The sequence below is a fragment of the Rhea pennata genome, chromosome 1 (genome assembly GCF_028389875.1).
Source record: "Rhea pennata isolate bPtePen1 chromosome 1, bPtePen1.pri, whole genome shotgun sequence".
NCBI classification, from domain to species: domain Eukaryota; kingdom Metazoa; phylum Chordata; class Aves; order Rheiformes; family Rheidae; genus Rhea; species Rhea pennata.
This window is the reverse complement of record NC_084663.1, coordinates 40,555,766-40,581,072: the sequence shown is the minus strand read 5'-3', so window position 1 is coordinate 40,581,072 and position 25,307 is coordinate 40,555,766. Positions and strand designations below refer to the sequence as shown.

General features: G+C 39.9%; 1 protein-coding gene across 1 annotated transcript in view; it reads right to left on the bottom strand.

The window, feature by feature from the left end:
• The window catches only part of TRHDE (thyrotropin releasing hormone degrading enzyme), a 214,615-nt gene extending 189,734 nt beyond the window's left edge, over positions 1–24,881 (bottom strand). The window contains exons 1-2 of the mRNA XM_062584629.1: positions 24,052–24,881; positions 18,577–18,850 (exon numbers count right to left, since the gene is read on the bottom strand). Of these exons, the coding sequence (XP_062440613.1) occupies positions 18,577–18,850; positions 24,052–24,881 (1,104 nt within the window). The remainder of the gene's footprint in view (positions 1–18,576; positions 18,851–24,051) is intronic.
• Between the last annotated feature and the right edge of the window lie 426 nt (positions 24,882–25,307).

Here is a 25,307-nt window from a genome sequence, read left to right as displayed (position 1 = left end):
ACAAATACAAGACTAAGGGTTTGTCTACGCTGAACACTGCAATGTTTAGGGCACCCACACTACCTGAAGTGTCAAAGAGAGTATTAAAAAGGGAAAGGTAATTTAATTTTTATGTACATGCATTTATATCTATACATATACATAGGTAGGGAAGAATAAAATGGCACTTGGTTCCTCTGTTAACATTGATCTGGGATGTGTTTACTCCCATGTCATACAATATAGTCATAACTATATAGTCTCTCCATTTAAATTAGGGGTGCTGCTGCACCTGTTCTTAGTGGGTAAGTTAGCTATCCTTGCTAGTTCACATATTGTTAGCTTTCCTGTCTGTACATTGCACTGCATTCACAGAGATGTATTCAAGGACTTAAATCAGAAATAATCCATATCAATGTGAACATTTAAAAGTACAGATATGGTATGGACTGAAGAGGATGATCCTGTCGGCAATGCTGCCTCATTTATCTCCCATGAGTGAGTGAGTTAGAAGTATCCTAAGTTCCTTCTGTGACCACTGCTTCTGACAGTCTTGTATATTTAGTCTGCATCCGAATAGAGAAAGAGCTCTGGTGCACAAGTTTATTGCATACTTGTGGATTCATTTATTACAATGAAGAAATTAGAAGGGAAGAGCCCAGAAAATGAGCGTATTTTCAGCTGTACGTGGAGGCCACTTGCAGTCATCTGTGAGTCATGATAAACTGCCAATAGCACATTACACTACTATGAAATACTGTCCCAAATGCTGAGTTTTAACTGGGAGGGAATGGATTTTATTATTGCTATTATTAAGATTATATTATTACTATTATTATTATTATATTGCAAACAGGTACTGTGGAGACACAGTATGAGTGATTATAGAGATTGTGATTCCACATTCAGCTATTCAAAAGGAATATTCCAGCTTGCAAACAGTTTGCAGATGTTCAAGACCAAGTTCATTAAAGGTATACTGTCAGATCCAATCTAGAACAAAATGCAAGTTTGCAAAAGTCTTTCAAAGCTGCTGTTGATTCCTTTTTGTGTTTTGATTCTAGCATAAGCACATTCTAAAATGAATTATGCTTCCATTGCGTATTTCACAAACAGTACAGCACTATGCTAATGCATAACAACTAGAAATGTGAAAATCATTTGAAAATCACGTAGGAAAGGTGTATTTTTATTACTTCTTTTGATAAAATGAAATTGGTAAGTCTGTTAAAATTAATTTCTAATACTACTTTCAATTAGAAATATAATTTGGTCATGCGAATACTCCCATTATGGCTTATCACCCTCTCTGTAACCTCTGCTGTAAGCTTCTCCCACCCAGCAGTTTAGCTGCCTGCATACCAAAGTCTAACTCTGTTTAACTGCTGAATAAGAGCAGTTAAGAACTCCATAGGAAGATAAAAAGGTAAAAATTACAGAGGGGTAGGATTGTCAAGACAAGATTAACAGTAGCTAAGAGATTCAAGAGGAAAACACTAACATGGCAAGGTGTAAAACCATAAAGAGGAAAAGAGGAGGAATGAAAGGAAAAGAAAGCAGAAAGAAAAGAGAGAGAGACAGATTAGTCAGCCCTATCAGGAATCATCAACTCCAGTATAATTAATGTCAGAGCTGGTAGAAGACAGCAGCTCAGCAACACTGAGGGTCTGTCTGTTCAAGGGGCAATACAGGACCATCTTTCCCCTCCTGACTATTGCCTGACAGGCCAGCAAAGACTCTGGGTGCCCAAACAGCGAGTACACTAACGCTGAGCCTACTAATTCATTAAGAGTCAGCTATGTTGAGTGTGTGTGTCAGACACTAAATATATTTTTTATGCTTTTAAGGTAACTATATCTTGCTTGTAGAATCTTTTTATATCCATACCTGAACAAACCAAAGAGAAACCTTACCTTCACAACAACAAAATGCTATTATTGACAAAGCCAATAACTGAGCAGACACTGAACACACAAGTCACACATATTATGCCTTTACAGAATCAAGGCCTCTATTTCCATTGCAATCAACTCATAACAAAGTCACATATCTTTATATGAATACAAAAATAAAATATAAAATATATATATTTTACTTAAAACAGTCTGGGGCTGGCTATACTGGGCAATTGTGCATTGCCAAGCACTGATTTGGTTTTCATTATACTGCACTGACAGCAAAATCACTCATCTTTTTTCAGCTCTCAGTCTCCTTTTATCTATTTTCTTGTATTTCTGTATTTCTCCTCTGCCCTGCAGTGTTGCTGAATGCTGATGAGCAGAAAATGGTACAAAATCACATACAGTCTCTTTTAGGTGAAAAGTTCAGGTAGGGAATACTCAGTTTTTTTCCATTTTGGAGTTCCCACAAAAGCTGTGTATGTGGCATTGTCCAGGTATATAGAGACCAGTTAAAGACTTCACTACCTCTCCTCTCCTCTAGGCAGAATTTTCAAACAATGATAGGATGTTTCTTTCATGGTTCTCATTTGCCTTCTGTTAAGGAGAGAAATAATCTTTCTGTCACTTGGTTATAAACAAAAGCACACACACACATATATACACACACACACAAAAAAACAATTTATACATATCAGAACCACAATTTTTTTTAGAATGCCTTCTTCTTATTAAACTTGATTAATTTGTAGATTACACACATTCCAGAAAAAACAGGAAAACAGGAAACATAAATAAAAAAAATCTTCCCAATGTCCTAGTACTGAAAATGTGTTTGCATCCCAGGAGGGATGCGGAAACAACTGACCTTTTCAGTTCACCAGCCAAACTTAACATTCTTAATTGCTTAGCACTGAATCAAATTTCGTATAATGCTTTTTCCCACCCAAAACCAAAATATTTTATATCATAACAGACAATACATGCCTCTTGAAATAAACAGAGTATTTCACTTGCTAATATTGGTTCAAAAAGCAAAGGAAATGGAGAATTACAGTCACTAGACTATAGGCTGTGGCTACAGCAATGCTTCACAAAGTAAATGCCTCAGATGGCCTTCACGTCCTAACTAAAGGTGCCTGTAATGTAAGCATCTGCACATGAGATGGTGTCAAGGCTACCACTATAAATCAACAGAAGTCTGGTCCACAGTCAATAGAGTCTAAAGATTCCAATTATTCTAAATCCGATGTCTACAAGATTACCTTGTGCTACAGTGGAAGTCTGGACACCTCTGACATGCCTAGACTTTCATTTAGACTTGCTAACTAGAGGTAGGGGGAACAAAACTGAGAATTCAGTTCTCTCCTGCAACAAACCTTTAAAAAGGGTACTCTCAATTCCTCCTATTGGCATCATTCTTGATAAGAAAAAAAAAATGGAACAAGGACTATGACAAACGTATCCCATTTCTCAACGATATAAAGTTTCTCCCTAGCACTACTTGTAAAATATTTAATTAAAAGTTGAAAAGAAATTTAAGAAGTCAGAAAAAAATGGACGGCATCCTGTTGGGTATGTACAATACCAACATACCAGCACTTCCAAGAAAACAGCAAGAGCAGGCTTGAATGTCCTTAGACTAAGGAGAGTTTACAGCTCAAATCTCCTGTGTCCCAGTCGAGTATTCAATCCTACTGAGTTATTAGATAAAAAAGAGTATGCTTTATCCACTGGCAATTTGGTGATTCTCGATCTCCCTCCTGGCTCTATTTCAGGCAAAACTATTCAACATATTCAACCAAAATTTACTATTCACTGAAAAGACTGTTCCTACCTCTGCTTCAGTGTTGTGCTGTTTTCTACTATAAATCTGAATAATTTGAAAAAGTATACAATTTGCATGCCAGTCCAGCCAGTTTGGACCATTTGGCCAGAGTGATGCAAAATTTTTATAAAACTCTAAATCAAAAGACAACATTTTAAAAGTATAATTCATGCTACTGTATAAAAAAAGAAAAAAAGAACAGTTTGAGTGTGAGTGGCCATTACCATCTAAATCTTAGGCAAAGTCTTAGTTTGTGAACACACCAAAAAAAAAAAAAAAAAAAAAGGCAGATGAACTCAAATGTTTTAGATGCTTTGAAACAAGAAAAAATATACAGTATCTGTTCTGAGATTTTTAATTCTTTCTGTCCAAATTCTCTCTTGAATGCCATTTCCACTTTTAAACCCATATTAAGAGTGGTGTAAAAGTATAAAGTAATTATATATTCAAATGATTGGGGGTTTTTTAATTGCTTTATATTGTTTTCATTTCTCCTTCTTTCCTCTCTCTCAATTCGATATTCAATGGGTATTTCACTTGTGTCAAGATTACAAGAGTAACTTTTAAATATTACTTAGGTTATAATGCCTAAAATATTTTCGCAGCACATTTATAATGTTGGTGAACTTCAGCAATGACAAACTGTCTTGCAATAACTAATATTACTAAACTTCTCACACAGCAGTGACCTGAACCATACTAACCCAAGCCTTCTAGTAACAAGCTTTATATTCTCTATTCACCTGTTTAGGCTCACATTATCTGAATCTTTTTCAGCAAGAGAATTCAGTGAAGTTGTTTGAAAGTTTCCTGTCACAAAATGGAATATGCCGCTGCCATTTTCTTGCTAGTTACAAACTCTTCTGCCACACCAACAGACATAAGCAGTAAGGAATGTGTCCAGAATTGACACAGACAGAGTTGGAAAAAGGTGTAGACTGCACAAGATAGTCACATGTAAAAATGCTGCAAGCGGATCTCATAACACTAAGTTGCTAGCTGATAAAATGGCACATGACATTCAACACTGGTAAGTGCAAAGTAATGCAAACGGGAAAAAAAAAACCAACAACCATAACTATACATACGCTATGACGGAGTCCAAATTAGCTACAACTACTTAGGGAAGAACTCTTCGAGTCATTGTGGGCAGCTCTCTGAAAACCGCAGCTCAGCACTCAGCAGACATTCAATAGGCAAACAGAATGTTACAACTGATTAAGGAAAAAACAAAGAACAAAAAAGAAGACATTACACCACAGTATACAGCCCGCGATGAGCACTGCAGATAGTTGTGGCACTCTCTTTCCCATTCACCATTTCAAAAAAAGACACTGCAGAACTTCAAGGCACAGAGTGGGTTGATAAGAATAAAAAGAGATAGGAAATGAATCCCATACAGGGAGAGATTAAGTACTTTGAACTCTGAAAAAGGACAGCTAAATGGTCTAGAAAATTAGGGTTAGTGCACAGGAAGTGAATAAAGAACAACCAATCACTGTTCCTCACAATGAAAGGAGAGGGTAACAAACAAAATATGTGGAATAAATGCATTAAGACATAAGGGAAAAAAAAAAAACTTTTTCCAGAAGACATGTAAGTAAAATATCAATCTTGTTGCCATTGATTATTATGGAGAGTAAAATGCAACAGCTTCCAAAATTAATAACATGCAATCATGGAGAGGAGGTCCTTCAGTGGCAATTGAAGCAGTACTCCATGTGCAGAGTTACCTGTGGTGGAACCTAGGAATAACATCTGGTCATCTTCTCTAAACTGGTCTCCATACCGTACAGGGATAAATAGTATTATCCAGTTTGGCTGCTCCTATAGTAAGTAAGCTTTTGAAAAGACTGAAAAAATACTTCAGTATAATCTAGCACAAGACCTGAAGGCAAGCTGTGGCTGTGGGTCCCTCTTACACTGCCTCTTACTAATAGCGAATGCAGTTTTCCCACTACAAATAGTGACCAAAGCAACTGGAATTCAATTGACAGCAGATCCCTATTAAACATAAAAATGAGGTACAGAAAGAAAAAGAATGGTAAAACTAGAAACACCACATTCTTTAAGGGCCTCACTTGTAATAAACACATATTAGGCACCTGGCATTAATTTGTTCACGTGAGTAATAGTGATAGCAGCTTGGATGTGATAGAGCGACACTTCCCTGAGACAAAGTTTTGTAAAATACTTCCATAGGTAGTTCTATGTTGCACTTATTCCAAAGATACATTGGCATGTCACTAAAAAGGGCAGCCATGCATTTCATCCTCCTCCCAAGTGGACCCATGGACTATGCATACATTGGGTAAGACAACATTACATTACAGTGAAAATATTACATTTTTTGGTTAGTCTTCCTCTGGATCATGTCACTGAAAGAACTCACTGGTTAGCCACTAGATCTGATAGAAATGATACAGCAGAAGTGTGCAGGGAAAGGTAAGGAGAACAACTCTTTTCAGTAGCAGCTCTCAGTTGTACCAACATGAAAGGGCAACCTAAGATTTAGCAAAATTATTTGAACCTGCTCCACTGAATGAAAAACAGAAGTCCTTCAACTTGAAAGGTGGCATGTCTGAACTAACAATATGCTTCAAGGAAGCCACAGAAGAAAAAAGACAAAGATATCTCAGGGTAAAGGAGTGGGGAGTCCTAAGTTTAGGTGACAGAGCTCAATAAATATCGATAAGCACTTCAACTTGCAAATGTTACCATAACCATTATTGTTATTCACCTTTATGAAGACAGTCCAACACCTGTAAATCTCCTCTGAATTTGACAGCAAGCATCTTTCAGAGCAGATGGATTCTGTAGGAAGATAGTTTTTGGACTTCCTCATGCAGGTACTGAAAGGTATCATTCTAGTGACTTCGTTGAGGAATAGACTGAATAATTAAATACATTTAAATACTTCAAATACTGTTAAAGAACGTAAGTACATACCAAACACTATTCAGAATATTTCTTTTTATCCATCAATCTATGAATAACAAAACTATGACACTCAACTCTACATTACCAGCTGCACTATGACTCACTGATCCTTTTTATCCTCCCAATACTTTATGGTAGTATAATCATTCCTAGTCCTATGTGACTCAAAGTATTTTGTAGTAAAGACAAATGTTATAATATACCCTATTGTAACCATGCAAATTACACATCTTCATTTCCATACGTAAATTATGCCTTGTCTGAACATTTTCTGCTGCTCAGGCAGCTCACACATACAACTAGTTAGGCGTTTCAAAGTTGGTTAATAGCAAGCAGTCCCAGGCTTTCTGGAAGTTGTCCATCGCTCTTCGCTTCTTCTAGCTTGTTCATGTTTCTGCACGTTTTGAAAACGTTCACACTACCTCCTTAACTCTAAGCTACCACCATATCTCTTTCATATGCCTCACATGTTTCTTGCAACCAGAAGATGACATAACTTCACCTGGCAGACAAATTATACAGCACTTTCCTTGGCAGCTCTGAATGATCAATCCTCTGTGGTCCAGCACAAGCCAGTCCTGAGCACTGGAATAAGTTGTGGAGTCTCCATCCCTGGAGGTATTCAAAAGCCATCTAGATATGGTCTTGGCAATCAGCTCTAGGTGATCCTGCTTGAGTGGTGGGGAGGAGGTGGACTAGATGATCTCCAAAGGCCCATTCTGACCACAACCATTTTGTGATTTTGCAATGTGATACAAGGAATTTTTCAAACTTTCTACATCAAGATATCACACTCCCAGGGAAGTTACTTTTCTACTATCTTGGGGCCTATTCATTTTAATATACTTATTGCTATCCCCATCCACAATAGATGTAATGTTTTGAATAGAAAACTTAATGGATTCTATTCTATTTCTTAATCTTTTGCATATTATTTTTTTTAAAAAAAATGATCATCAGGGTCAAAGGATGACTGCTATGTAATTTTAGATCATCTGCTTATATTAACTGCCTAAATTTCCAGTTCAGCTGAATTGCCCTTAGCTCAACAATAAATTCTGAACAGCTCCCAGTAAATTCTGAACAGCTCCCAGCACAGTAACGTATAGCACTGCCCCCCCCCCTTATTTTTTTAAAAAAACAGATAAAGTAAATACCAGTTCACTTTTCATGGGTTTAGAAATCATAGCACCACAGAAAACTAACTAAACCTCAGGCTGAGAAAAGAAGATCTTTCAGTCTCAGGTTCCAGAAGAAGTCCCTGCTTCTTCAAAAGGAAGCATAGGACTAGAAAAATAACATACACTTCTTTTCCCACCAGCAACCAGCATAGCAAGAGTTTTTAAAACATGCAAGGGCAGACATAGAATTTGTATCCATCACAGATGCATACTGTCTGTGCAGGTAGATGGACAAAGGTTTGTATGAATACAATTTTCACACAACTTGATCACAAGAAGGTTTCCAAATGCAAGCAGAATGCTACTATTATCTCTGCTGATGCTTACCTCCGAAAAGTGATTTACTAATAATATCATGGACTGAAATAGATCAATATTCCCTAGATCAGTCCATTCTCTTGCTGCAGAGCTGTACATTTAACACATTTTAAACATACAGAGATGCTAAGGAATAAAAGGCAAGGGTTAATTAAGACAGGAAAAATAAGCCTGGGCATCACTCAAACAATTTCCATCGCCTGAAACTAGTTTACAAAACTGCATTAAAAGGAGGGGAATTACTTCCTTCTGCAGTCTGGGAGGAAAAGGAAAAAGAAAGAGGGAGGAAAAAAAAAAAACACCCACAACTTATGTCCTCTCTGACACAGAGGTAACCAAAAATCTAAGTTTCTATTTTACGAATGCATATACATTCACACATATGATTGTAGATGAAACAGTGCATGTTATCACTCACTAACACTGACACATACACGTTTGGGCTTGCATCTGAATTACTCAGGTCAGACAAAAAACTATTAAACTTTTTCACAGGTATATATCAGTCTCCCCTTTTTCCCTGCTAATTAAAGAGAAACAATGAATTTATTCCAAAACAACACTATAAAGTTTTAAACATATAGGAACACTTCGTAGCAAAATGAAATACAGCATGGTCTACTGTTGGGCAACCACGGACTGTGATCTAATTAGCCACAGGACTGGAGAACTACAGGAAATACATAGGTGGTGTGGGAAGTGATTCTGTAGGTATACTTCTTTCTTTGAAACTAATCCATAGAAATCCACATCTCTTCTTCCTCCATCTTTTATTACCTTCTTTTTACCTTTATTAACCAAGGTACTGGTGCTGTCCTGAGGATATGAATTCTAATTGAGGTTCCAAGCTGCTCTGACTACCAAACCATCCGCTGCACTCTGAGGGGGAAAGGAAAATGTGTGAACCCCCCAGAGATGCCTCCAATGAATGCTAAAAATTACATTTTGCTTCTTATTCCTTCCCCCATTGTAGTCATTTCAAATAAATAAAGTACTAGTCTTCATATTCCATCCTAAACTGCCACATAGCACTGCTGCATGCTGTTAAACAAAACATGTTACTAAATATTTTTCAGAATAATCCACTGCAGAGTAACTTTTTTATTACACTTTAGGTCATTTACCCTTCAAAGAGAAACATAATCTGCTTTCAAATTATGCTGTTCCAAATAAGAAGATAACGGGCTCAGTTCTCATCTCTGGCTGCTTTTACTATGCCTCAACAGCACACAGCAGCCAGAAAGCTGCCAGAAAGGAGCAGCTGAGGATTTCCTAAGGGTACTGTTCAGTGAAACCAAGCCAACACAGCTAGTGCCCCACCACCTCTCCCTACCCTGCTGCATTAGAGGGATGACAGGGGACAAGTACACAGTGCATGCTGCTCGAGCAGTCAGGTACCCACACCAGCCACTACTACATGGAATAAGCTCAACAACAAAACAGCCAGCTACAAGCCAACTTAAGAGTCACCACAGCTAATTCCTACCGCTGCAGAGTTTACACTGTGCAAATGACACTCTTTAACAGCAGAGGGGTCAAAATGGGAAGAATGTGTGAACAACTGCAGCCAGACTCTTCCAGCCTGGACACTGAAAAAGTGCATTTATGCTAATAAACTGTGCCATTCTGGCTCATAAAACTCTTCAGAAAAGGTACCTAAACTGTGAAAGAACTCAGCCGGAAGAATGAGCCTTGTTAACCCTATGGACACATCTATAGAAAAGAAAACAGACTGATCCTCTGCTAGTGCTAATGAGCGTAACACCACTAACCTCAGAGCACCACTCTTACTCAAGGCAGCAAAAAATACTAGGACAAAGACAAAAATAGGATAGCCTTTGCTTAAGTTTTCCAACAAAAAAAATTTCAGGTAGAAGCCAAGCCTAAAAGGTGAACGTTACAGAGACCTGTCAAACTGAAGGGGTTGGATTCAACAGTTACGAATCCCTAACATGAGTGGTTTCTTTTCCCTCGTCGGCTATAACAACCGCGAACAAACAGGCTCATTTTTTTTATTCTGCATGAAAAAATATGATTTAAAATTTATTTAAACCTTGGAGAAGAGGTTTTTTAAATAAATAAAAGTACATATCACTCTCCTGCCTCACAAGTACTGTATCTGTCACTCAAACATATGTCAGCTAAGACACCTGCCTCACTAATCCATTTTCACTCTGTAGTGTGTAGTTACTTTGGTAGGTGTACAGGATAACACTAGTTTGAATGACATGTTCAGGCTGGTGCAGGAATAGTTCACTTTTTTGTTGTCTTGGGGTGAGACATCTCCTACAGATTACTTGACACTTAATTTTTTGCTTTTATAGAAACAGCATGACTCTTACGGAAACATGTTAGTAAGAGTCTTGCTGCCTTCGGAAGCAGAATCCATACTGGTATAACAGAGAGAGAGACCTTAACAAGTAAGTTAATTAAGTCAAATACGTCAGTAGCACATAAGAGACCTAAGGAAACATAAAAGAACATTGTATAGGAAGCAGACCACAAATAGAGCGTTCATGCTTTGAGTTATATTGTCACAGTACTTACTACCAGATATAATCTCGTTAGTACCTGAAAGCAAAAGCAGTGTCTTTCCTCCACCATCTCCCTGTTTCCACTGCTCACAAGGTGGGAGCTGTGAGGAATTGCAGGGGCTTTACACTACTTGTGTGAGCTAACGGCAGGGAGGAATAGAGGAGTTCTAAGAGCCCTGGATCTTTCTTGCTTTTCATGAACCAGAACAGGCTCTGTGTGAAGCAGGGAAAGAATTTCTATCGAGACTGTGGTCTGATGCTTGTGGCAACAACTGTATGTGCCACCTGTCTCTCCACTCCCTGTTATTCCAAGTAAGCCATAAACTTAGAATTTTGCCATGAATTAAGAAACTGATTTGTACCTTTTGAAAAAAATCTTCTTGCTACTGCACACAAAGTACAAAAATACCACTAGATACTTACAGTTGATCTTCCCAGCCAAAAAACAAGACAAGACATTCCCAATCTCAAGTCTTTCAATTCAAGGCCATTCATTTCAGAGTGCAGCTGAGAGTTTATGTTAATAAATTTCACATTTAAATATTGCATGTACTACAACTGCTGACCGAGAAGATTTTTTTAAAAGGAGTAAGCATAATGTATGTACAGTATTTTCCTAGTGTATTTGACTTGCAAACTCAACCAGAAATCAATAACAATGGATTGCAAGTTTGCAGTTTTATGGGTTTTTAACAGATACCCTGGCATATTCAGTTTAGCACGGCTGCTGATCACATAGATTTTTGTTTGTTTGTGGCATATTTTTAATCTATGTATTATTTAAAAATTAATAGACTAAAAGTCATTTTCACTATACAAACCTGAAACAGAATGAGTAAACGCACATTGATGTGGTGAATCCAAAAGCTTCTTTGAAAATGAAAATTACAGCTTCTTTGGATTAATAATGTTAGGCCTTCCCAATTAATTAATTATTCACAATAGTAAATACTTAACTGGCTAGAAAGTATGTGTAGACTCAACTTTTACTCTTGTTATTACAGAGAAAAATTAATACAAGTAAAAGAAAACAAACACCTGTCCATGTTCATGTTTGTTTGTGCTTTTCTAGTTCAGTACAACTGCCCAACTCCCATGGAGTCTAATCACACGCTTGGTAATGTGTGTGGGTTTAAATGTTTGATGAAAGCTGTTTGGGAGCGCAAACGTGGACAAACATAGTGAAGACCAAAAATGAATGGGTATCATCATAACACAACCATAGCAGCATTCCACAACATATAAAAATCAAATGCTAAAGTCAACAAAGTACCAGCTTTCAGAAATATACCTGGTGCTTCTCTGCATTAGCTGGCTATCTGTTTATCAGATACATGTGTGGCCTCCCAGTGGTAAGTGATGAGCTAACAAAAGTTACTTTTCATTTATAGATGTATTTAAAAAGTAGAGCTCAACTCTGGAACTAAGAAAAATTCAGGTTGCAGAGGAAAAAAATGGATTTTAATTCAGGACTAATCCTACTTTTGATAGCTAAATTTTTCTGCTATAACCAATTTTTTCACACACAAAGAATTATCTGGTGTATAATTGCTTCAATACCAATTAATAAATAATAACCAATAGAGAAAGCATTTGCTGGCAGTTAATAACTAGCAGCTGGAGCAATGGCCGAAGGCAGAGCCTCAGGCCTTTAACCTAGGTAATCATTAACTGACAGAAAAAATGCCTGGTTTTGAGGTCATTGCTATTACATTTTTCAAATACAGAATAATTTTTATTTTATGCTCTGAAAAGCTACGGGCTGAACTGCACAATGAATATGGTGTTATTTCAGACAGAACCAATGCTTTTTTTTTAGCAACTAATAGCTAGGGAAGAAAGTTATTTTGAATAGTTGTTTCTAGTCTGAAATTCTGGGGGCGGGGGAGCTTGGGCTTTGGTTTTGTTTTGTTGTTGTTTGATTTTTTTAAAAATAGTGAAAGTCACCTCTCCAGTCTCCTCAGGTTGATCATCCAGGCTACAAGCAAACTGCACTGTAGATGAAGGCATGCTGAGTCTCACTCTCCAGTATTCCATGAACGGCTACATTATTTCCAGTCATCTTTTCTTAGGAACAAGCATAAAGCCATGTTCACATGGTGCTGCTAAACTTAATAAGAGCTATTTGACGTGAGATGATTCTGACCTAAGTCTGCTTATATGACTCTGTTCACCATCCAAGGCAAAAAGGATTTTTCACACGTGCAGAATCAAGTGACACCAAGCCAAATTGAGTGAACATCCCCCAAAACATCAGCTGAAGAGAACTCAGTGCAAGGAGAACTATGCACACCCTCTGCAAGCTAGTTAGCACTATGGAAACAGTAATTAACTTATTTTTATATAGATTATTAAAGGCCCTCCTCATTAGCCAGGATAAAAGTTAACTGTAAGAAAGTATTTCAATAAGATCTTTACTAAGCAACAAGTTCATGATCTCTAATTATGTTAGAGGTAAAAGTAGTAAAACAATATAGCAGCACAATAAAGGTTGGCCTTACTTTGTTATGCCTCATCTCATAAGGTCTTCTCAGCCTCAAGGACTTTCTCTGCACCATGACAAACTACTCATCACTGATGACTACAGTAATGTACAACTGAAAACTAATACCAAGACCTATCCTATCATAGAGGTCTCTTCAAAATGTCACAAGTATGGATTCAGACTCCCAGTGGCTATCCTAGCTTGTGCAGCTGGCCAAGCTTTGATCAGGCCCAAACACTGCCAGTTCTGCAACACAGGGTTCAACCATTTTGGAATAGTAGTGGAAGAAGCAAAAGTGAAGCCACATCCAATTCTTTTCAGCGCTCACTTCCATCAACATTCTTCATCCATTCATCATCACCCAGCCAGAGTGCCACTTCCTTTTACTGCTACTCACTCTTGATTTGCTTCAGTCCTGCCTGCACTTGCTAGTTTAACCCTTTTGCCCAGAATTCCTTCTGATTCTGCTCCTTTCTACACACAGCTCATTTTTTAAGCAGATATTCCACCTGAGAATAGCCTATCACTTTAAAGCTGCAGCTTGTCAGTTCATTTTCATACTTATCTCTGCACCCTATCTGCAGCAAAACAAAAAGGAAAGGTGGTAGAAGACAAATCTCCCTGAAACATTTCTTTCCTGTGGTATGTCTGCCTCTACTGATATCCCTTGTTTTGTTGTTGATTGCTCACTCTTTCCACTTACTGAAAGAGAAAGAGAATTAGCAGAATAAAAAGCCAGGAAGAAAAATAACCTGAGACAGTGAGAAAACATGCAGGAGGTTGTGATTTTCCATACCTATCTGACTAAGGAACAATGAGAAACAGAGGGTCTGGAGAGTAGGAGCACAGCTAAACCTCAAGCAGACTAAAAATAAATCCAGAACACAGGGAAAAACACAGTAACAAGAGAAGGAAAAGACTTGATGAGCTGAAAGGACAGATAAAGACAATAATGAAGGAAAGACTTACAGAGATGATGTGGCAGACATTATGTAGCCAGTAATATTTTACTTTTTAGAATTATTGACAAACATTCATATAAGGTATGCTCAGAGAACACACCACAAGAGTAAAAGCAAGCAAGCATGTGAAGGTTAAGAGGGGTTTTCTAGATTACTGTACTGTGCACAGGTGACAGTACACATATCCCATGATTTTCACTGACTACAGCTGGCACATCCGCAGTGCAGTACAGAGCCAGAGATTAGCTAAGCTTGGTGATAAGGACATTCTTGCTGCCTCAACATAACATATTACCTCAGGAAACACCCTGGTAGAATGATACTCCTTCCTGGCCCACAGCACCACAGATGACTGCACCACAGCCCTTTACACAAGTATCAACCCCTTACTGAAAGGCAGTTCCAGTGATTTCTGAATTATTCCCTGCAATCTCAGATGAATATGAGCAACATATTATATATCTCTAACGCATATAAAAAGGCAACTCTGCTTTTAAATTACCTGCTCTGGAAGAGATTCTGATCAGTCCCATATGGACTGAAGAGTTATGCTAATGATTCGCATGCACTCAGCCATGCTCGTAGAAAGCACTGCTTGTCTTAATTCCCCTTTCCAGATTAATTTTAGAGTATGAAATACCTAATATCTTCCTCTGCACAAGAATAATATATTGCTAGTTCTATTGGCTACCTAAGCTTCCCAAAAGTCAGTTTCTTTTTATAACTTGATTTGTATTTGAATCTCACACTTGAGTTAAAATTAATTTTGAGGTCAATGTCACTCTTTGCAAGAAAACTCAGTAGTTAACACTTAACCATTTTTGAGGAACAAACCTACTTTAAATTCACTGTTTCTTTTATTCCTCAGGGAGTTCAACTATCCTTGACCACGGCAGTTTAACTGGTCAACTGGAAAAGAGGTGAGATTGTAACCATTAGAATTCTGTCGAAATCTGAAAGGACATAATTCTTTTTTTCCAAATGTTGTGAACTGAAACCAAGTTCACAAAATTACCAAAAGCAACAGCATATGCAAGCTAAAGTCTTTTAAGTGTTTAAAGAAGAAATATAATATACAGTACCCTAATTGAAAGATTCCTCAGTGTAAGGAGCTGCTCATCAGAATGTTTCAATACCAGGGTTAAGTGAATTCTCCTTAACATTCATTTTAAAGTAAATTTACTTTGGTCACACATTTGCATTCACTTGCCATGGATACTAGAGTAACCACATTTTAGTGACACAATGGTTTCAGAGCAAAACAATGAGTTTAGGATTGCACGTGCCAGGTTTCAGAGGAAACCAAGTTTAAATTCACCTATATAATGCCCATGAAATTCTGGAATGGCAATACAGAAACTACAACAGATGGCTTACCTCAGCAACTTACCTGAATGAACACAGCTCTAATCTAGAGTGTCTGCTATTAGTTCATATTGTAAAAGGTACACTTTCAACAAATTTGAACAACTTTTAAAGATGAACAGGTCACAAATGAACTGAAAAAGCAGCAAAATATATTTCACATAAGCTATTTCAGTCTTCCTAGGCATTAACATACTGCTATGATAGGGGCACAATAACTAACAAATGAGAGAGAAAACTCTGAAATGATGGAATATTCTTTAGGAGTAAGAGAATAATCTCAATTATATAGGCTTTTGGTCTTTAACTCTTTGGAGAGACTGCCAATAATTATAAAAATCAGTAGGTAAAATTTTGTACTAGTCAAGCTGGTAGAATGTGAATATATATAATGTCCTATATCTGCCGAACCAACAGACTTGCTGCATCTCCTTTTACAACCAGAAGCCCCAGTTGGCACAAATTCCTTACAGATTATTAGCTGGATGTTCTGTTTAGATTACTGTTAAACCTAAAGCCTTGAGAACAGTTTTGCCTAATATGAGAAATGACAGAAAGTAATCAAGTATTGTCTCCAATCAAAAAGCCTCCTGCTTTCAGGGTATCAAACATATAAGCATCAAAAACCTGCAGGATATGAGCTCTAAATAACACTATAAGAAATTCTCTATAATATAGAAATATTTAGAATATATAGAAATTCACTGTAAGAAATTCTCATTGAACTAAAGGGGTAATAGCCTGTATTTTTCAAAGTGATGGTCTTGAGGTCTGTCCTCTAGGCTGCATTGTATTTGATTACACTGATGTTGGAAGCTGAATTGCTTGCAGCTGGTCTCTCTCTCTCTTTTTTTTTTTTTTTAATATATGAACCTAAGATGTTTCAAAGCAAGATAATACTGTAGTATTATGAATGACTAACTTGCAAGTGTTGCATTATATTCCACAAGGAACATGAGACCTACTAGAGTATACACAAAAAACGTTCATCTTATTAGAGCTAAAGGAGAACCTTGAGTAACCAGTGTTTTCTAGAGTAGAAAAATACAACTGCTTTCTTATCTTAAGACCAAATCCTTCAGCAGGTGCCATACACTATAACAAACATCCCCAACTGCTACCCAGATAAAAGTCTGTTTCAGTACTAATTGATATGTAGTAAGAACTGGCCTGAAATCCCAGCTTGTTTTGCTTAGGCCAGTAAACACAGTCTGATTATTAATGTTTTCAGTAACCACTCAACTGGGCTGAAGTGAAACAACCAACCAGAGGTGACTAATTCCTCATCCCAAGAGCAATCCTTCTTGTCAAAATAATCAATCTGCAAGTAGTGACACAAAGAACTAGGCATCTAGTTCCACCATTCTCCCTCCCTACTTATTGGCACTGGCAGTTATAGGATCCTTTTCTAAACTCACTGAGCTGAAAGAGAAACCTGGTAAAAACAGAAAGGTTTTCGGTTTTCAAGATTCCGAGCAAAGTTAGCTCAGCAAACAGTCCAGTTAGCACCAGATCTGCTGCACTAGAAGGATCATTATGACCCAGCCAGGAGCACAAATAGGAGCTACTCCCCATCAGTTATGGTGAGCCATGAAGTCAGCTCAGCTTTGCAGGTAACTGTTCTTCACAGTGGGACTGCAAGCTTGCCCTCGGCAGCTGCCATCTCTTTATGCTCGTACAGCAAAACATCTCAGAGAATCACTTTCTAGCCATGTTTTCTGACCACTTTTAGTGGGGCCAGAGGACAGTGTCATAGCCATTACATGAAGGGGCTGTAGCAGAGTCAAAGGCCTACCAATGTCCTACTCAGCTATTCTAGTAATAAAAAGCAAGGCTCTCAAATTTCCTTATCACTTCAGTCTTGGCTACATGAAGGCTGCCACAGCAAAGGGCTGCCCTGGGTCCATCCTCCTCCATCTTTAGTGCAGCCTTGAATCCACAATAGTGTTCAGGCAGTCACACAATGAGCTGGATCATGGAATTGATTTTGCCAAAAGCTTCCACCATTTTAATTTATTTTTCAGGTTAATCTTCAGCCCAATCATGTGGCTCTACAGAGCTGAGCACTGGCTCAAAAGAGGAAAAGAAAACACTTGGCTCACTAAGGTGGATCTCCTCCCTATGTAGCGGCTCAATGCTTAGGCTAGCTTGAAGTGATTATGGAGACTTATTTCCTGTCTTGATCAACCATGGAACCGAGGTCTGCAGTCCTTCCGTATGCCCACAGCCGACAGAACAAAGTTACAGAGTCTTTGCAGAAGCCTAAGGTGTCTTTGCTCAGGTGCACAGCTTAAACTCCAACCTAGCCCTGCTTCCACAGCTAGCTCTGTTTCGTTGTTCAGAGAAACTAAGAAAGAAGGATTTCTCAGTATGTTCACCTGAAAAATCAAGATGACAGCACTGTGAAATAGTCTATTAAGCTGACAGCATTTCTCATGTACATTTTGGCTTGTTATACAGTTCTGTGCTTGATATTTGTAAACAAAAACAAAAGTGACATAAATAAAGGATTTCTCTTTTTTGTGGCATAACTCCTGGAACCATTTCATATTTAGAAACAACAGCTCCAGAACGTTATTTTTTCTATGAACCCAAAAGTCTCCCAGAAGTTGGCAGTATGTAGTCACAATCCTAAGCAAGAGCTCTAAGATATGAAGTACTTTACCAGCCTCCTGAGCTAATGGGCAACCTACCAAGGGGCTGAAGGAAGGAGGCTGAAAACCCTGCCAGTATTTTTGTTTTAATAGAGCATTGTTATTGAAAAAGTTATATGAAAAATAAAGAGAACATTTTAGAAGAAAATAAAATCAAAGTGAAGTGAAATGGCATATTTAAAAGCTTAAAATTTCATCAGGGAACTATATTTACCAAGCTAAACAATTGCAAAAAGTATCAGACAAACCAAAAATCTTAAATATCCTTAAAAAAACCCACCAAAACAATGACCATTATCATGAAACAAACTTGCAAGTTTTAGGAACACTAATCAAAAAAAGGCTCTAAGCTCTTGAAGTCATGCTTTCCTACAAAAAGCAAGGGTTTTCAAAATAACGAAATGCTTTTAATCCAATGTTAAAAATACTTACAACAACTCCACTCTTGGTGACAGTTTCCCGGTATGTAAAATTGCACACTGCCCAAGCTAGGTAATATGTGGACATGAGAGGGGTCTGTGAAAAGTGGTCTGTAACCCATCCATCCTCTTCAAAAACAGAGGTTTCCACTGGCATGTTGGACAAAGATAGGTAGGTTGCTTGATGCCTGATGCTGATTTTGAAAGTAGCCTTGTAGATAGGTTCATCAAAGCACGGAAAGGCTTTTCTGGCATGAGTTGGAGAAAACTGTGTAACACCTAGAAACCTGGAAGAGAAGTGAATAATAAAAAAAAAAAAAAAAGGCAAAAATCGTTACTACTTGCATGCAGCAGTTGGTTCACAGACACATCAAGCAAGACAATCTTTGACTATTCTTGTTTAGGAAAAAGAACATTAAAGTAAGTAAGGTATAACACTACTTTATCACTGTGGTCCTTCTTAGTGTGAATTCTTACTGCCTGAACTGCAAGGCAATCAATATAAAGTCTACAAATTTGTAACAGATTTGCAGATACCATGCCGATGTTAAAAAAATAATCCCTTGCCTTGTATCAAAATTCAGGTTAGCAGTAGAGTCTTGTTCATCAATACGTGAAAAGAGTTAGCCAGTATCAGTAATATAATGTAAAACAAACAAGCACAGTCCTCAGTTAAAATCAGGATTTAATGACCTGCAGGGAGTTTACTCCGCGCCAAGACACAGACAGCACATTTTGCCTTTCTTTGGACATTAGAACTTATCTTCATAGAGTGTACTCAAGAGGGTCATTATTTTCCACTGCTGATTATTTGTGTATTGGCTGCATGTAGGTCTGAGTCATACTACACTACAGCACTATTGTTACTGTAGACGTCCAGTGAAAAACATTCTGCGGGCTTTGCGAAATTACTACTATGAGCAACTGATTAAACATCTACAGAGGAGCTTTTCTTTTTTCTACACATGCTTTTCTTCCCTAATGAATTTTATGGAGGACTAATCAATGCTCTCAGTTAATGGGTCAAATTACGAAAAGATCTCTGAGGGAGGAAAAAGGCATTTATTATGTCATTATATTGAATGGGAAGGCCTTATTTTGGCAATTTTTACTGTGTAATTGTTTTCTTTGGAACTAAACAGACTTTAATCCAGATAAAGTAGATGGACCTTTGTAGGTAGAGACTTGTATTTACACATTTGGAGAAAACCCATCTGTGGCAATCTCTTCATAGGAAGAAGTTACACTTTAAAGGTAGAATTATGATATAGATGAGAATATTTTCCAGAAGCACACAAGATGAGAAAACATCTATGATCTGATTATGTAACTATAAAAGTAGCATATATGTAGGTTCTTTCAGTAGTTTGAGGTGTAATGTTAATTCAGGTTTCAATTGTAAAGGTTCTATCAGTGGTAATACCCAGGTAATTTCACATACTAGGTAAACATTTTCCAGAATTTTAGAAGTTGACTAATCACGTGTTTTTCTTCTATGGGAAGAGGAGAAAAGGGAGAAACATAGATATCAAATATCTGTATTTGATATAATGAATATGACGGCACCCCTTATAAATCCCTCCATAAGTGTTATTCAGCAATATGATGCTCTGTAATGCTGAGGAAGGAGGAAAGGGGGAGGTTGGGGGGTGGAAGTAACCTGTACAGAAAACAAATATATTTTTTTTGATTTTATGACTATTTTACAGCAATATTTTACAAAAGCAATGAAGAAATAAACTTTTGGAAATGTTACAACACTTTCATCTTACTAGAAGGCTTCCATGCCTGACAGAATTAAATATATGTCTCCTAGTGAAATTATGACCTGTTTCATAAGGCTAGTCTTTTAAAAACTTGAAAACATATACACCACTGAAGCTTTTACCATTGGTCTTTCATCTAAAGAAAACAAAGCTTTAATTGGCTGGTAATTATTTAAGGAATTCAGTATATTGAGTTTTTCTTGTCTAATAAAACATGGATTAGTAAAATCACAGGGATGCTAAATATACAGGAAAATGTTGCTCTCAGGTATTCCAGCATTAACCCAACAAAATGACATTATTATCAGTGGATTTGTGCTTCTGCAACAAGGCTGAATTGGCCTATTAAATGGAACAAGGCATCTTAATTTATATGCAAAGTGGGCCTGATTCTGCATTCTACACACACTCAAAATAGTTACAGACATCAAGAGTGGCTTCAAGCTAGCAAGGAAAACTGTACTGGCCTGTTATTAATAAAGTAAGAATGATGAACTTGCTTCTGCAATTAGCAATTTTAATAAGCTCAAACACACATGTAAATGCACACTGAGGGGAATACTGTATACACCTTGACAGCCTAAATAAGGAAGCTTTGTTTTTCACTTCTTAGAGATCCTATCACTATTCTTTTAATATTTGTTATGTGTTAGACAATTGAAACAATCTCTTCACTAAACTAATAAAAACTGACAAACTCTGCATTCCTCCGTATACACAGAGATACAGGTATACACCCACATACACGTAACAACTGGGCAAACACTAAGCAGTCAATATTTCATACTAAAAATACATCAAACTACCAATAACAGTGATATTTATAAGTTCCACCTTACTATCAAGCATTAATTGGCTTGTTGCACCTTAAGAAAAAAAAAGTCAAAATATGCTGCCCAAATACTAAACTGCTATACACATTTAAAAAAAACAAAAGAAAAAAAAGTGTATGCTTATCCATTTCTCTCTGGTTTAGAGAGGGAGGGAAGGAAAAGCAAAATTTCTATACCATGCCAAAACTGAAGAGCAGGTTTGAGTATTTCATCCATCTCTCTACATTTCTCTCTGGGCACTGACATTTTTATCTCCATTTCCCAAAAATATCACCATAAGAAGTTGTACTTCTGGGAATGACAGAATTGCAGCCTGTCTTTTCAGCATACCCACGGCAGTAATTTGCAGGTATTTTAATTCCATCTCATCTATTAAAGGGAGGCATGTGTTTCCTCAACAACTTGTCTATTTTGACATCTTAGTTGTTAAGATGGAAAAATCCGTCTGTTTGTTTTGCCAAAATGATGTAAGAATTTTTTCCTTTTCATTTATGCCAAAGTTTGATGCTCATTTAAATTATGCATGGATATTATGGCACTCTACAAAAGCTCTGTATTAAATGCTGTTGGTAAATTCTAGCAGGTAACACAAAATAAGTTTGTAGTGTATCACTTGCATTTTACCTTTCTATAAAAGGTGTAAAGATTTCAGTAAGAAAATAAATACCTTCATGTCACTACAAACATTTCAGCTTGATATATAGCTTTCACCTATGAAGACCACAGAAAATGGACTAACATTTCAGTTTATGGGGAAAAAAATTATAAACTGAAGGCATTATAATGTTTGTGAAGCCTCACTGTTAACCAGAGTTCTTCACTTCCCAGGTACAACAAAAGTGAAAAATGATGTTTAAGATCTTTTTATAGCAACCACTACTCCAATGATGTAGCTATATTTTAATCGAATATAAAGATGTCAAAAAGCTAAAGTAAAGTTGTACTGGAACATCAAGGTCCCTCAGAGCATGCAGGAAACCATTCTATCTATCATAATAGAAACTAGCCATGTTTAAGGACTACAAATGGTTATCCACATTACACTAAAAATGGGTTATTAATCAAAATGCAAATTGCTACACTGCAGGAACACACTCTGAACAAAGAGGTTCTGTGGTTTAGAATGTGTATTATTTATTTTATATTACAGTTAGTCATTAAATTTCAGACGGTTCAAAAGAAAAAGCAATCCTTCTTTTAAATACCTGAAACTACAAACACACACTGGCTAATTTTAAAAACAGTGTTTTATCGAAAGGATTTTAAGTGAGCTAAACCCTTTGCTGGTGTAAAGAGGAAATTCCACTGATTTCAATGTAGCAATGCTACCTTACCCATGGTGAGCATCTCACCCAATAAAACCATATTTAAGTAGCGCATTAAAAACTGAGAGTGACCTGTAGCTGAAAAGTTACACAAGAAGTATTGGATAACATATTTTACTGTTGCCTCCACCTTGTGTTTTAAGCTATCTTGATGTTTCTAAAAGTGAACAGACTGTGAAGTTTTTATCGTAATTGGAGCATCAGTATTGAGGTGCAGTACAGTAACTTTGGAGAAATGTCACTGATGCACCTGAGTTGAATTATTATGATATAAAGTTCAAATATACAAGAATGGTAACCTCTTGAATAATTTCTTGATGTTTTTGTAGAGTGAATTATACCCTCTGCTATTATCAATGCTTTAGCTGCTGAGAGACGTATACGCAAATGGATGGATCAGAACTCTCGATTACCCCATCATGCAGCCCTCAGTGATAAAAGGCATTTTAATCTGAACCTTTTCCTACAACTAGGCTCTTCAAAATCTCCATTTGATTTCACTATGATGACAAATTATATAAACTGAATATTAATCCTGCTTGTGATTCTCGTATCAGTCTGTTTAAAGTACTCAGTAGCAACAAAAACATCTTTTAATATGAAGACTGTTGATTTAATTGATTTGGGGGGGTGTTCTTTTTCAGTCTGACTTACTTCTTTTGGCTTATTCTTCCAGTTACAAACGCTTAGCTTCATATGAAGCATAACACAGTAAGACTGACAAAGACTGAACCTGTAAGTGCATGGACGCTTCAAAAAGGGCAGCTTAAACTAAAATAATGAACACTAACAGGAGCATGCAGAAGCCTGTCCCATCTCACCTCTGTTTTACAGAGCCTGAATGTGGTTAAAAGGAAAACTTTTAAAAATACCTGTGTAACTCGCTTTCTACAACGGGGGTGTCACCCGTGACCGAAAAGCTACAGAAATAATAAAAAAAGATCGAGTCCTGTTCTGAATATAGAATGAAAATTGAGCCACTTTTGTCAGGGAGTGCAAATATGCAGCGATTCTGCTGCAGCAAACGAAGAGCATCTACTTGGTGCGCAAACACATCTCAACTTTTTTTTATATATATATATATATATAATCGGGTAATAAAAAACAGCAGAAAAGTCCCACTACCCTAAACACTATCACTTTTAACCTAACAAGGTTCTGTCGCGTAGCGACACGCTGCAGCTGGACGCGGGAGTATTTAACCGACGGAGCTTTAAACGGGGCAGAGCCTGCGGGGCGTCTCGCTCCGGCAGCGCCTGCGAGTTTACTCGTCGGCACGGCCCGCGCCGCGCCATGCCCCGCTCCCGCAGCGCCCGGCCGCACCGCGCCTCCCCTCCGCCGCCTCCCGCCGGCGCCCAGCAGCGGCGGGCGGCTCGAACCGCCCGCACGACCGTTGGGCCGCGGCCACCCCGCCCCCTCCGCGGCGCGCGCCCCTCACCGCGCCGCGGCCCGCCGGGTCCTAGCGCCGCCCGCGAGGCGAGGCCGGTGCCCGCGAGGCGAGGCCGGTGCCCGCGAGGCGAGGCCGGTGCCCGCGAGGCGAGGCCGGTGCCCGCGGCGTCGGTACCTCCGCTCGCCGTGGAGCACGTAGGAGCTGCGGAAGAAGCCGAGCAGCTCGTTCTCGATGAGGGCGTTGTAGATGATCTTGAGGTTGTAACTTCGCTGCACCTCCAGGCTGCGGTTGAGGACGACGACGAAGACCTGGGTGGGCGGGTGGAGGAAGAAGTTGGCCACGCGCACGGCGCCGGCGAGCTTGTCCTCGGCCACCCGCACGGCCTCGATGTGCATGCGGTGGGCGTGCAGCACGATGTAGCGGCTGGCGTTGCGCACCTCCAGCTGCACGTTCACCTCCCCGCAGAAGGTGAAGTTCTCCATGAAGGCGCTCAGCATCAGGTTGTAGTGCAGCGGCCGCAGGTGCCGCGGCAGCCGCGGCCGGGCCCAGGGCGGCGGCTCCCGGCGCCGCTGCCACTCCTCCTCCTCCTCCTCCGCCGCCGCCTCCTCCCCGCCCCGCGCCGCCGCCGCCTCCTCCGCCGCCCGGCCGGGGGGCTGCCCCGCGCCCGGCGGCGGCGGCCGGGCGGCCCCCGGCAGGCTCCCGTTGCCGCCGGCCCGCGCCGGGCCGTCGGCGGCGGCGCTGCACTCCTCGAAGCGCACGCTGAGCAGCACGGCCACCATGGTCACGGCCAGCAGCGCCAGGATGGACACGGCGAAGCCCAGCACCAGCCGCCGGTGCACCGCGATGTGCCGCTCCGTGGTGCGCGGCCGCGGCGCCGCCGCCGCCGCCGCGTCCGCCCAGGGGCCCGGCGGCGGCCGGCGGCTGCCGTTCCGCAAGGCGGCGTCCTCCTCGATCATCATGGGGGTGAAGGATGAGCGCTTCTCCCGCGCCTCCGCCAGGGCCATCACGGCGGCGCCGCCCCCGCCCCCCGCGGGGCCGCCGCCCCCCGCGGGGCTCCCGGAGGCATGGGAGGCCCCCGCCGCGGGGCCCGCGGCCGAGGGGACGCGCCCGCCGCGCCGCGCCGCGCCGCGCCGCCCCTCACGCCCCGCGGAGCCGCATGGCGCTGCCCGCCCCAGCGGCCCGGCCCGGCCCGGCAACTTCAGCGCGCGCCGCCCGGGGGGAGGGCCGCGCCGCCGCCGTCCCCCCCGCGCCCGCGGGGAGCTCGCCGCCGCCGCCCGCCGCCGCCGCCGCCGCGGGGCTCGGGGTCCGCGCCCGGCCCCGGCGGCGCCCCCGCCATGCGCGCCCGGCCGGGCACCTGGGGCGGCGGCGGCGGGGCCCCTCCGCCGCCGGCGCCGGAAAGTCACTCCCTCACTCCGCGCGTCTCCTTCTTT